At 33.1% G+C, this 15,444-nt stretch overlaps 1 protein-coding gene across 2 annotated transcripts in view; it reads right to left on the bottom strand.

Moving 5' to 3' along the window:
• LOC103578385 (insulin-like receptor) overlaps nucleotides 1–15,444 on the bottom strand; it is a 136,570-nt gene that overhangs the window by 52,199 nt on the left and 68,927 nt on the right. For both annotated transcript variants that reach the window (XR_008404018.1, XM_014440161.2), the window contains exons 3-4: nucleotides 2,231–2,405; nucleotides 1,918–2,164 (exon numbers count right to left, since the gene is read on the bottom strand). Coding sequence is in view for 1 of the 2 variants with exons in the window: in XM_014440161.2 (XP_014295647.1) it covers nucleotides 1,918–2,164; nucleotides 2,231–2,405 (422 nt within the window). In the remaining variant the exon portion in view is untranslated. The remainder of the gene's footprint in view (nucleotides 1–1,917; nucleotides 2,165–2,230; nucleotides 2,406–15,444) is intronic.

The raw sequence follows: 15,444 nt of genomic DNA, 5'->3' as shown, positions 1-15,444 counted from the left end.
TAAAATTTATTGAGAATTTATAATTAGGAAAAATCATTAAAGGATTGTGTGGACAAAAGCTAAAAAATAATAAATTGGAAAAGATAAAATTATTCGTTAATTAGAAATGAAACTTGAGTGAAATAATTAACTGTTAGAGTGAGGGACAAATTAAGGAGTTGTGTTCAAATTGAAGAAAAAAGTGAAATGGTTACTTTAAATTGGTTATAGGAAATGTCCGATGGACAAAATTTCGGTTGTGTAGGGAAAATTGTAAGTAAAAATCGTGTGTAAAGTCTAGGAGACTATAGTAAGAAAAGTTATTAGTTTGTGGTAAGAAAAAAAGTGAAATGGTTACTTTAAATTGGTTATAGGAAATGTCCGATGGACAAAATTTCGGTTGTGTAGGGAAAATTGTAAGTAAAAAGTGTGTGTAAAGTCTAGGAGACTATAATAAGAAAAGTTATAAGTTTGTGGTAAGTAAAAATCCAGGGGACTATGAAAAGGAAAAATTTAGTTTATCATAAGGAAAAATATAGTTTGTCATAAGTATTTCCAAGCAGGTTGCTTGTTAGGTATGAGGAACTTAATAATCAATAAATCTAAACTTTATTATATTCCGGTGTGTTATTTATCTCCTTTCCTATCTCACAAAAATTTACTGAAATGACCCTGATTTGTATAATTTTTTACATCTCTGGTTCTGGAAGGCCGAATCCATCTTCCAGCAGCACTCTTCTTTATTAAAAACAATAAAAAGGGGTTACGAGACTTGACAAGGGTAACTTCTCTGTTCTAAAAAAAAAATATCAAAACGCCTTTTTGACTTAGTTAGTGAGTATAGTACCTTGTCTCAATACATACATATGTCAACACTTTAGGCCAGGAGCTTTTTCACGTGGTGGAAGAATATTTACTCTTAGCTTAACATAACTACTTTATTGATTTAAGACAACGTTCTATTGAAATCCAAACATTTGGCGATTCCAACACAACTTAAAACGCTCGAAAATGAAACTTTCAAAGCATCAGGTGTTTTAAAGTAATACAGAAAGTTATCACTTGTATTTGACATGGCAGATCACATTGAGGAAGATTTACGCTTGCATTGTGCCGTCACGAAAAGTTTTGTATTCAACGCAGGCCTGATTTGCGCGATTTATGACATCTGCGTTGCGAACCTTAAACGGCTGTTTATCGACTGGTGCAAAAAAGTTGAATAAAGTCAAAGTAGATTTCCTCATTTTCCACCGGCGTTGTGAAAAGTGAGTGTTGAAATGAAATTACACCACGCGTCTCAAGATTTTTGACTAGCTCCATCTATAAAACATCATAAGAACTCATTGAACGACTTAAAGTTTTTTGTCAAAATCTGTGTTGAACGGCTAGTACACTAAATATGGTTACTTCAATTCATCACATGTATAGTGTAATATCGCGTGGCTGTTGTTGTATTTAGTTTATTAATAGATATTTAAATTAATAATTACAACATCCGAGTGAATTTCAAATCAATTACATATGAATTCTGAATTTTAAAGTCGATAGTTTGTTGTAATTTTGTGGGTACAACGTGTCGCTAAACAGCCACAGACTTCGCTTTGCAAATTGTCATTAATCGCGTAAATCAGGCCATTGTTGAATAAAATATAGTGCATAGTAGGACACTCAGATAGTCTTTATCCGGCAAGCGCAATGATTTCAGCACATGTCTCCGAGCCATTGGCCCGTGCATGTAATCCTGTCACTCGTGCTAAAAACATTGCCTTCGCCACATAAAGACTATCTTGATATTCTAACTATGCAATATATTATTATGCGAGGATAGATTATACTGAATGTTTGCGCTTGAGATATATAGTGGTAATATAATATGTAATTAAGCAAAACTTATTTTTATATGCATAATGTAGATTTATAAATAAAAAGCAAAATTACCGCTATAACATGTTCTCCATTCCCAGCTTTGGCAATTATATCCCAATCGACGGTATCAACATAGCAAAGCATTGGATTTTTTTCAAAACGAACGGAACCTCGTAATATATCGGTTAGTGAGTACAGGCCAACTTCTTGTAAGTTCATCATCTCAAAAGCCACCAGTGCATAATTTATGAAGAGAGAATGACCACGAATGACCGTTAAATTAGGAAAAAGTTGACCAACACTTCGTAAGCCATTTACTCTTGAAATAACAATTATCATCAATTAAAACATAATTAAATGTTATATTTCTAAATAGAATACTCACCTGTATAGTAAAAGATATCCAGTAATTTCTACTAAGTCTGGAAATGTAAGATTAGTGTAGGCTGAATCGTCTGCATGGTCAATTAATAATATTTGTACGAATCCTTCTACAACTCGACAGCCTTTCAGTCTTGAAAATTGAGTCACACTATTTCTTATGTCTATGCTTTGGCACACTGTAACAACAGAAAAAAAATGAATGATAAAAAATACTATCGTAGGAGTGCGGATGGAAGATAGATCATTTAGTTTAAATTATGTTTATGAAATGAATGTGTACTATATCGTCAACAAAAAATTGAAAAAAATCTGAAAACCACCTGATCCTGCGGGCCAGCCCTAGAACTTCCCGCTATTTTCGAATTCTTGAGCTAAGTAATTAATAGGGATGAGTTTTCCGAGCGTGAACCGAAAAATGTATTAAGTAGGTCCTTTCGCTCCAGTTGAGTAAAATAAAGTGTTGTATCTAATATTTGACATATTGAATTAAAATATACACAATAAATCATAAAATTAAATCATCGGCAAGAATTTAAATCGGAAAATCGCGGAAAAATTGAAAAAAAAATTAAATAAGAAAATTTGTTTGACTCATTATAATAAGCTGATAGTTACTTGTCAGTGATTTGGCAAGGCTGTGATTATAATGTTGTTATTTACATTCAAGACAATCTAACCTACCTAACCCCAGGGGCCGTTCACTCTGACCTCCCACCACACCCAATTTTGTCATTCCGTTGACCTAAAGAAAACAACGTGACAAAATAAAAAGTTTCAACAATTCAATCTCGTTAATGTGGCAGCAGGGCCATATAATAATAGTAATGAGTGAGAACTTCTGGCGGGAATATTTACGATATCCTATTATTTTACTGGGTCATGCCTTATAAAATTCAATTTCATTAATTCTTTATCAAATTTGACGAAAAATAGATACATATAAATTAGGGTGTTTAATAAAATAAAAAAATTAATTTTTATGGTATCCAAAAATTGAATGTATACCTGAAAATAAAAACTTTGGTACCAATATGCGGTCTTAATAATAATATTAAGGTTTGCCTCAATTCATTTTTCTATTTTCCATTTAGATAACACGGGAAAAAATTTCTTTTTCTTAGAATTTTCCAGCTTACAAACCAATTAACGGATTTTTATGCACGATCATTATTTTTGTCGGAAATTGAACGCTCTACAAGAAACGTCTCCTATCATTTTTTGACAAATTCAACTGTTCAAAAGTTATTTGACGTTAAAGTCAAGTACATAGTAAATTTTGAGATCTTTTTACTTTTTCGGCGAAATTATCAGTTATCACAGAATATTTTAAAAACTTTTTTGTAGGTAATTTCATATTTTGTAAATTATTCCGAATAAAGTTTTTCGAAATTCCGCATTTTGCACGACTTATGACGCGAAGCATCAGAGTGTGCTTTACGATCGAAAAATTTTTTTCCCCTCACTTCGGCAACTATTTCTAGTTATTTTCATTTCAATGTCAAGCTCTTAAAAAAAAAATTTTCTGTTTGATTTTATGAGTTTGACATTGAAATAAAAATAACTAGAAAACAATGCGGAATTTCGAAAAACTTTAGTCGGAATAATTGGCAAAATATGAAATTACCTACAAAAAAGTTTTAAAGATATTCTGTGATAAGACTGATAATTCGCCGGAAAAGTAAAAAGATCTCAAAAGTTACTAAGTATTTGACTTTAACGTCAAATAACTTTTGAACAGTGAATTTATCAAAAAATGATAAGAGACGTTTCTTGTAGAGCGTTCAATTTCCGACAAAAATAATTATTGTGCATAAAAATCCGTTAATGGGTTTGTCAGCTGGAAAATTCTAAGAAAAAGAATTACTTCAAATTATAATTTTATGATATGATACAATATGAAATAATTTCTATTTTTCAAATCGTTTCAAATTAAATTTCTTAATCAGGATTTCTCATCAAATCATCAGTTCGGGAGTTATTCCGATTTAAACAATTAAGTTGTTATTAACAATTGTTTACCCCACTTTTGAACAAAATGGACTAGATTTTGGGTATACGTATACAACTAGTAATTAATTGTTTGTTTTTCATTGAGTTACTAATTAATTATTCATTTTTAATTAAAAATGTTTTTTATTATTGTTTAATTTTTTTCTCTAAAAATTAACACAAAAATTACAGATTATCAATTAGATGTTTTATTAACAATATGTAAACTGAAATCCTGTGAGAAAAATACTTAATTGCGAATGGAACTAGATATATACGCGATAGCGAATGCAAACAATATTAAATTCACGTATAAAAACTCGACAGGTGGTCGGTAGCGGATTAGAACGCGTTGTAATTAATTTATAACTAATTAGATGCGAGCAAAAATTTTTATAGATATACTCAATAATTAGTAGCCTTGATATACTAGCTAATTATTGCCGCTCGATGGTGACGTGGCAGCCTTGCTGCATAAGACGAATTTTTTCATTGGCTTAAAAGCGCGCCAACAGGAAGTAGTTGATAGCGAAGTCTCTCATTGGCTGGCCAATATAAAACGAATTATCTGATTGGCCGGCTTGTAGCGGGTTCTCGTGGCGTCTTGACACGGCCATGAGCTAGAAATTGTGTGTATCGGGCCCAGATAGCGAGTGACGGGAAAATAGTAGCGAGAAAATTTTAAATAAAATTATTCCTTTCAATCATAGCAATGATAAAGTTATATGTGTCATAGCTTTATTTAATTTATTAATATTAATAAATAAAAATTTTTTTTATTCAAAATAGTAAATAAAAAATATATGTAAGTTGTAACGTACATTTTTACTACTTGACCAGACTCAACTAAAATACGCATAAATTTTACTCAATAAAATTACCCAACCATTCGAATCAAACAAAATCGGCCCACGTTACACTTCGCCCACTGATCACCTCTCTCATTTCCTCCGGATCCTGACGGGTGCCAGCCGACTTTTATTTCCCCGGTACTGGCAAACGGACTATACGTACACGTAAATTCAAAAACTAAAATCTAAATCTTTAGGAGATGAGAGACATGAACGGTGGTAGAGGCATGACCTAATGCGCTCAATATGCTAGGTTGTAGAGAGAGGATCGCGGTTCTTATTTCGTAGAAGAAGCTGATTCTTTAAATTAAAAGTAAAATAAAACAAAGAAAAGAAACCAAATGAAATAACGTAAATATGACGCAGGAAAGACACTGAGAGCCCCAAAAGATCCGTGGTCTAGTCCTCCCAGCCCGTCAGCCAAATAAATACCTATAAATAAGCACACTACCTAGAGCCACAGGCTCCATAACATCAGTCAAGGGTTGTAGTCAAGGCCTACTTCTGTGGCTCTCCGACTCACAACGACTCGCTCCAAAACTCCAAATTCGACTACCCAGTATAATCGTACTCGAGCAACTCCAATACTCAATTAACTCACTCGCCAGTATTTGCACAACTGATTCGTTTCAATCTCCCACTCCACTCACTCGTACGCTCTACTCCTTCTCAGCCACTCTCACATTCTTGCTTCTTTATTCATTCGTACTCCCATCACATAATACTCGTGGACTCACGGACTTTCCCATAGTGTTACTTCCTGTGGTATCCGATTAGCAGATTCTTGGCTTCCTCGAGCATCGCAAACAAGGCCTGCCATCCCCATATAATCATAAATGTACCCCAGCTAACTCCAGACTCCAACATGAAAGGACGGCGACATCTCAATCGCTCCTTCGCGATCACTACATCAACCCCGAGAGCTAAGCCTGGGCCTAGTCGTCATCACTGGTTGGGAACCACGTTATCTTGACCACTGTCCACGTTACAGCTCGATATTCCTCGTCAAATCCACGCTCCATCACACACATATACTAGACTGTGTCAGAAAAAAAAATTAATTTGTTATTTTAATTAAATACATCTCAAACGTTACTTTAATAAAAAAAAAAAATTCTTCTGAAATTTCAGCTCTATATCGCAAAAATTGATCTGGCGCACTGGAGGGCCCCCTTTCCCATTTAACCCTTTAATGCTTTGGGGTCTCGAGGGATCTTTGTGTGAGCTGTGTAGGAATAACACCAATCATAAAACAGATTTTACTTGCGTGAGTGAATTATGATTGTGTTAGTGTTACGATGAGCTCCCTCTCTCTGTTTTTTAGTTCAGCGCTTGTGCTGCGACAGTGACGTAGCTAAGGTATACGGAATATACATACAAGTTTGTTTACATGGTGCTAACCTAAGCATGTAAAAATAATTGTACTTATATTGATTATTATTATGAAAAATAATCAATGTATATTCAATTTTAATAATATATAATTAATAAATTAATATTTCTGCTACATTCATAATATTTTCATTCAATAAAAGTTGATGTGTGCTACTGAAAAAATTTTCAATTTTTTGATAACTTATGCCAATTGCACAGATTACGGTACTGTCTTTCATGTCCAGAGTTATCCCCGCTCTTACAGTTCTTCAATCAAATTCTTGGTGGGGTTTCAAGGCCAAGCATTAAAGGGTTAAGATACATTGAAAAAAATTTATTTTTTCTATTTTGTAAATAACTATGTCACAAAAAATGTTTTCCGATTTTTTGAATTCAGCCATTTTGTAGGAAATTATATTCTCTACGAAAACAGGTCTCTTGTGTCACACGCTTAAAGTAAATAAATAAAAAATTATGGACGTTGAAACTTAGGAGGAAAAAGTCGAATTATTAAGATGGGAAAAGGAAAAGTTTTTTTCATTTTTTCTTTAATTCTACAAAATTCTATTGTAGTTGAAATTAATGATTAAGGTCTCTTGTATTTATGTACTTTAAGTTTATAACTCTCTAAAATAATATTAGACGACAAAATTTTTTCTAAATAATTAAATTTTTTCCAACTATAGGGCTCAGCTCCGCAACTATCTTTTCATGAGCTCTATTGGAACGACCATTTTCATAGATAATTCCCCGGGAAAAAATGGTCAGGCCTGATCATGCCTGTTCATGTATGATCAGGCCTGAAGTTAGACATGATCAGGCCTGATCATACCTGCCCATGCATGTTCATGTCTGAAGCGTTGAATACGCTCAGGCCTGATCATACCTGTCCATGCCTGTTCATGTATGAAGCGTTGAATACGCTCAGGTCTGATCATTCCTGTTCATGTCTGTCCATGCCTGTTCATGTCTGAAGCGTTGAATACGCTCAGGTCTGATCATACCTGTTCATGTTTGTCTATATCTAAAGCGTTGAATACGGTCAGACCTGATAAACCTGTCCATGTCTGATCAAGCCTGATACATGGGATTAAATATAAAATTTTAGTTATAATTAAATATAACTACCTTAGTTATAATTACATATAGCTAACGTAGTTATAATTATATATAACTTATATAGAATTTCATATAACTATTGATCAATAATTAATAAATTAGATATAAAATTTTGTTAACTAAAAATTTATTATTTATAAGATATAAAATTTTGTTGACCAAGAATCTATCACGTATAAGATTTTTTTTACTTGAAGTTCATACGATACTAACATTTCAAGTCAATCTCTTAGATCAACGGGTAGCGGGTTAAACTTCCGAGCGCAAGGTCCACGGTTCAAATCCTGCACACGCCCGAATTTTTTATTTTTTTTTTATTTTTATAGAATTAATTATATATAATTGTATAATATAGTTATCCATAATTATATATAATTATCTAGGTCCATTTTTTATCAATAATCTTTTTACCCGGATGGGCTTGAATAGACATGATCAGACCTGAACATGTCCGGCCAGGCCTGGTCATTTTTCATGTCTGATCAGGCCTGAAGACTCATGCCTGTTCATGTCTGATCATTTTTACCCGGGTCAATTCTCTATGAGAACTTTAATTGCAAAATAATAAAAAAAAATCCTACTAGTTAAAAAAAAAAAAATCGGTCTGTCGGTTGACCCTGTGGGCCAACCCCAAAACTTCCCGCGCATTTTGAGCTCCTTGAGCTCGAAAAATTGTTGTGGATACATTTTCGAGCTCAAGGAGCTCGAAAATACTTTTGTATGCCTTTGTTCAAGTCGCTGAAGTCCATAGTTTCTGAGTGACAGGAATTTTAATGATTTGAAAAATAAAGCAATAATTGTCATTTTTTTTTTAATATTTTATTTTTTAAATTATTAAAACTCCTATAACTTGGAAACTATGGACGTTAGCGACTTGAGCCATAGGGCTTTTTTTGAAAGGAACAAAATTTCCTATAAAATTTCCATTCACATTTTTTGTGTGCATTCATTGGTTTACGTTCTGCAAGCCAATAAAAGTCAATTTCATAGGAAAAGTGACTTCCTCAGCGGATATCAGTGAAACAGCTGGAATTACAGCTAAGTTACTATGGGCACTTTTGAAAAACACCAAATGCCCTACAATTTGCGACCAAAACTGCGTCGATATCATAAAACGCAGCTGAGTATTAGAAAATTAAAAAAAATCTTGTAAATCAAATGGAAAGTACTTAGGATTGGAATTAGGAGCTCAAACTTGGCAGGAATTTTTGTTTTAGCATAAAAAAAGTTATTTTCGATATGTATGCGGAACGGTAGGGATTCTGACGGCTTGAAGTGACGTCACGAGTTTGAGGCTATGGGCGTACAGTGTTAGCATTTGTCACATAATTATCGTACACATCACATAATTCAGTGGCTTGTACGATCGAACATAGAGATGTCGTTATGTGACAAAATTGTACGATAATTCAGTAAACGTAACATAATTTTAAAATAGTTTTTTTTTCCAATATTTCCGCCAAAATTGAAATTTCTACTATGTTGCCCGCTCTTGACCTATCAAAAAAATATCTATATGAAAAAGTTATAGAACCATGAATTAATAAATCTGGGCACCGGTTAGTCCTGTGGGCTACCTCCAAAACTTCCTGCCGTTTTCGAGCTCGAAGAGCTCAAAAATACTCTTGCATACATTGTTCTTTATGAGCTTTCTAAGTTATAATAAGATACGTTTTAAATAACTGTACTTTATCATTTTTTACAATGATCGGTGAGCTTAGTTAAAATATTAATCATTTGTATTCATTTTAAGTGCATAAAAAAATACTAGTGAGCCATCTAGATTATATTGTTAAAATTTCTTCAAAAATATCGATATTTAAATTTTTACAAGAAAAATATTTTGTATAAGTAACCAATTTTTTTTTCATTATCAATAACAGAAATAGACAAATATTTTATTCTATTGATTGTGTTTAATTAACATAACTTTAAATGCTAAAAAAAAAAAATTATTTCAAAGTACGATAATTTTTTAACACAAACGATACTTTTGCGGCCCTGAGCCGATAATGCTCTCCGCCAGAAATGCCAACACTGTGGGCGCATTCTTAGCAAGACCGGATATAGTACGAGGTCTTGATGAGAATGTATCTATAGCCTCAAACGTGTGCCTGCACTTCAAGTTTGTCAGGGTTCCTACCTTTGAGCATAAAGTATCGAACAAAATTTTTTGTCATATCGACGTCGGAAGTTGAATTTGCGAGAGAAACAGTCAAAAATGTTTCATTACTGTTTAGTTATTTTGAAAGTTCTATCTAACGGACGTTTGCCGAATTAAAAAATAATTCGACTCATCTATAGCGTATTGTAGTAGTCGTGTAGGAATGTCGAAACAGATAGAGAGAGAGAAGTTACTTTTTGATACTAGTTCGAGGAAAGTTATCTAAACTATAGATTTCCAGAAATCGTATAGTTTGTGCCCTCTGCATGTTACTCGAAAATTCAACTTCCGCGGTTGATAAGATAAAAACAATATTTTGCTTGATGAGCAACTAAAAAAATACTTTCGCCGGAAACGAAGCACCCTATATATATATATATATATATATATATATATATATATATATATATGTCGTAGACAGATCGTGAAATTAGACAGTTCGTGATCTGTCTAGTCATTTCATGAACTGCAGCCAGATCGTCTAGTGGTCGATCAGTTACACGAAGTGTCTAAAATTTTTAGCCAGTTCATGAAATGTCTAATAGCTGTTTTGCCGATCGTTTAATATCTATAGCAATAACAGATTCATAAAAAAGAGACAACTAAAAAAGATAAGATATTAGTTGGAGCAGCTAATGTTATTTATTTATAGAGAAAATTTCATTTTTTACTTATTTAGAAAACTTAAAATATAAAATTATTCGACTATTTTTATTTATTTACACATGCTAAACTCGAGTGGCATCTACTGTTGTACGAAACGTTAGCTTTCTTGCACGCATATCTTTTTGTAGTGCAATGGATGGATTGAAACGGGAGATCCGGTTGAGACTTGAACTGAACGGCCACGTTTTTGATCAATACAATTCGCGACTAAAAAGAACGATTTCGATTCAAGGAAAGAACAATTAAATAGCGAATAATAATTATGACGTGAAAAATAATCCGAGTATTTTGTGAACAAATATACGAGTTTTGTGAACAAGTAAACAAGTCATAGCATTGGCGCGAAACTGACAAGCGTACGACTGTTTTTTTTTTTTTTTTTTTTTTTTTTTGTATTAAATAAGTGAATTGCGTCTCGTGTAATAATAATAAAACTAATTAATTAATTACGAGTAATAATTGTATGTTAGTGCAATTTGACGTGTTATCGAAATAAAATATTATTTTATTTTAGATTTTATTTTATTTCATTCGATATTTCTGATAATTACGGATTATCTGTGTCTCATTCGCAACAGCAATCTTGTCGTCTCACCGTGTAAGAATGCTCTGACGTCAGTCGTCAAGTATTTCGTTAATACTTACGTTATATGTGTGTCTCCGGACAATAAAATAACTGATTTTTTTTTATTTCGTCAAACGACTTTTTTTAATTTCCCGCTAAGAAAATTGCAAATTTTCAAAAATTCGGGAAGTTATTGGTTTCACCCCGATTTGTAAAAATCGAAATTCCAACAGATGTCGACGTTTTGAGGTTCTAGGAAGCTATTCTGACTAAATTCAAGATGATGTCCGAGTGTACGTATGTAAATATTCTGTAATTTTTGAACGGATGAACCGATTGATTTTCTAGGTGTTATTCGACGCGGCTTGTTATTTACTATAAACCCTGAAAATTTGAGCTTAATCGGTAGGGTACGTTCGGAGATATTTCAAAAATAAAATTTTTCAAAAATGTTTTTTTTTTTTAATAACTTTCAATTCGCTCGATGGATTGATTCCAAAATCTAATCAGCTCTAAAACTTTGTAAGCCGCGTCGAATGCCGCCTAAACAATCAAAATCGGTTCATTCGTTCAAGAGAAACCGTTAACGAAAGAATTGAAAGAAAAATTTTTTTTTTAATATTTTGGAAATTTCTCAAAAACGACTGGATAAATCAATTTCAAAATTTGATCAGTTGTAGAACTCAGTAAAACGCGTCGATTGCCACCTTAAACGTCTTAATCGGTTTATTCGTTCGAGAGATATCGTTATAGAAAAAATGTTAAAAAACGTTTTTTTTTCGAAAACAAAGGCATACAAAAGTATTTTCGAGCTTCTTGAGCTCAAAAATGTATCCACAACATTTTTTCGAGCTCAAGAAGCTCGAAATGGGCGGGAAGTTTTGGGGTTGGCCCACAGGGTCAACCGACAGACCGATTTTTTGAGTATGAACTGACTTTGTTTTTCGATCAACTACGACTTTTGTGAGAAATTTCGTTTATATCGAGTCAAGCCGACACCGGCAATTTATACTTTGTTTGTAGCCGATAATTTTTATGATACCGATCAATTTATTTTCTTTTGTTCAATATACGACTAATTGTTTCGTGTTAATTTTGATAAATTATTTAATCGTAATCTTAAGTACCTGATCTTTCTCCGATCCACCACCCTGAGCCGATTTGTTTTGATAATTGTTATTTGGTGATTATAGTATTCAAATAGTTTTGAAAGGTTCTAATAGTTCGAAACTTTACCGAATCGTCGGTAAATAATATTATTGAAAAATTAAAGTACTAAATTAATATAATTAATATTAATAATGACAATAATGTTATTAATAATATCGAATCAATAATAATAATATTGATGATGATAATAATGATAATAATAACAAATTATTCGAGTAAAAAGAGATTAGCCTGTTAAAAGAATTAAAAATTTATTATAAATAGATTATATTATTTTTGTTATAACTATTACAAATAATTAATGTTTTCTAACGTACCAATTAATTTTACAGTAATGATTTGTTTCAAAATCTATTAAATTAAATCTAATTAATCATTTGAACTCAAATGTTAAACGAATTTTTTTATTCCCGCTTCGACATTTCAGAAGTAAATAGGGGAAGAAGGGACAAAATGGGCCCCCTAAAATTTTGAGTGACTCGAATGATTTGGGGGTGAAATGGGCCTCCAAAACTTTAGGCCCCCCCCCTGCCCCTAAATAATATTTATGGCTTTACTAAATTGAAAAACTATTATATTATTTATACTTGTACCTGAAAACAGTCCATATGATCAAAAACTCAACGGAAGTAAGATTTAAAAAAGTTCAAAATATTCGAATCTTTCGAATTATTCGAACCTCTCGAACTATTCGAATTTTTCAAACTATTCGAATCTTCGACGTGAATCTCGAATCGAATTGTTCGATTCGATTCGCCTCGAATAATTCGAAGTTTCGAGTATTCGCACATCCTTAATATAGAGCTGAAGTTTTAGGAAATTTTTTTTTTTTTATCAAAGTAACTTTTGAGATGTATTTAATTAAAATAAAAAATTAATTTTTCTTTCTGACAGTCTAATATATACTTCAAAACATACCACACACCGTACACGTACTCCTATTTTCATACTCTTAACACACTTAACTCATCGTGCATACACACTCCATACTCTTAACTCTTTATCTACAATATTTAACTCGACACACGTACCGGCTCTATCTCTCTCTAACACACAGACTCACACTTACTCTACCTTCAACTCCGCTATTTCGGCAATGTAACGTCACAAAATATATAATTGAATCTGATTATACCTGGCTAATTGTCAAACCAGTGACCATACATCGAGTAGTTTTCTGTAATGCGTCTTCAGAGATTTTATAACTCCTTGGTCCATCGGTTGTAAGACGGAAGTGACGTTTGGTGGTGAAAACACAAGTTTTATAAATTTTAGACTATCAACTGAGCAGTGAGCAGGACAATTATCAACTAACAAAAGTATTTTTCGTTTTTTTAATTTCAATTCAGCGTCCCAAGTACGCAACCACCTTTCAAAAATTTCAGACGTCATCCAAGATTTATTATTACTTTCATAGGTTACAGGAAGAGAATTAATATTTTTGAAACATCGAGGCTTTCTTGACTTTTCAATCACTAATAACTTTTTTCTACACGAGCCTGTCATATTTGCAGCCACCATCACAGTTATTCTTGTCTTTGATAACTTTCCGCCCGTACATTTTTCACCTTTGAATTTGAGCGTTTTGTCTAGAGTTAAAATGTGAAACAATTCTAATTCATCAGCGTTAAAGATGTCCTCTGGGTTATAACCTTCACACAATACAGGCCATCTTGTGACAACCATTCTTCCTTAGTTCCAGTTGGGACGTCAGCTGCTTCACCGCTAATTTTTCCACTAACTATATTATGACGGGCGCGAAAACGCTGTATCCAGGAACCAGAACAATTGAAGTTTTCTTTATTTAACTGACGTGCAAAATCATTAGCTTTTTCCTGCAAAATTGGACCGCTGATTGGTATTTTATTCGATCTGTGGTGCTTGAACCATACTAACAAAGCTTGATTGATGTCTTCATGCCCAGTTCTCTTAGCGCGCTTAGTTCTCATTGTTCTTCTCAAACAGAGATTTTATTTTCTCTCTATCTCTCCATATTGTCGAAATTATTGAATGTGAAACCTCATAATCTTTAGCTACACTGGTGTTCATTTCCCCATTTTTTAATCGCCATATTATATGTGATTTTTCTTCGATATCAAACCTATTTCTTTTCCTTTTTGACATTATCAAATAACAATTTCAAATTTTTATAGCCAATGGTTCGTTAAACTTGTAAGACGATAGACTGATATGGAATTTCGAGTCTCACTAAGCTTAAGCTGTAAAAGAATTTGATGAGTTCATGCGCATAATTAATGAAAAACAAGTATAATGCATTTTTCGGACGCTATAACCGATGCGTTCCCCTAAAACTATATTTCGAATACAACTGTTATAAACGATTTGTCGGTATAAGCAATATTGCTATAAGCGGTTTTCTGCTTAATGGTTTTATATCGGATTTAGACGGATCTCGAAATTTCGACGTAATATCCGGCTCGTCGTTTTAAGCAAAGTCACTAAAAACGGTTTTGACTGTATAAGCGAAATATCATTGACTCACTGACTCATCACGAGACCTCCGAAACTATAGGTCCTATTGACTTGAAATTTGGCATGCATATTTCTTCCGCAACGTAGGCGTTCAATAACAACGGATTTTATAAAACTATTACTCAAAGTTTACTTCTTAGTAATTTACCGAATCTTCTCTTCTCATTGGCTACCAGGCGACATGGCGACCGTTGCCATAGCAATCATTTTCACAGCAACCGTCACCATAGCAACCATTGTCGTAGCAACTATTGCCATAGCTACCGTTGGCATAGCAGCCATTGATACAGCAATCGTTACTATAGCAACTAAGATCTCCGAAAGTATATGTCCTATCGACTTGAAATTTGGCATGCACATTCCTTTCTTGACGTAGATGCTCACTGAGAACGGATTTTACGAAACTTCTATTCCAAATAGACTTTTGAGCAACTGACGGTATCCTCGCTTCTCATTGGCTATCTACCAAATGCGCTTTTCTGATGAGGTGCTACCATGAGATGACGTAACAAACGTTGCCATAGCAAAGTAAAAATTACTGACGAACTGAGAAAAAGGATGGTGTAATTCATTTATTTTAAATCAATACTGGCGGGGCTTCGTGAAAAATTTTGAGATTTTTTCACTTTTCCGGCGAATATATCAGTCTTATCAAAAAATGTCGTAGGAACTTTTTTGTAGATAATTTTATTCCTCACAAATTATAACGAAGAAAGTTTGTCGAAATTTGTTGGATCACTACAAGGAATATGGATGGTGATACGTGGTGAAAAGTATTCATTGGGAAAAGTTGATAGAGGATTAAGATTGGTAAAGTGAATTAA

This window comes from Microplitis demolitor, chromosome 7 (genome assembly GCF_026212275.2).
Source record: "Microplitis demolitor isolate Queensland-Clemson2020A chromosome 7, iyMicDemo2.1a, whole genome shotgun sequence".
Taxonomy (NCBI): domain Eukaryota; kingdom Metazoa; phylum Arthropoda; class Insecta; order Hymenoptera; family Braconidae; genus Microplitis; species Microplitis demolitor.
This window is presented reverse-complemented; position numbering and strand designations above follow the sequence as displayed.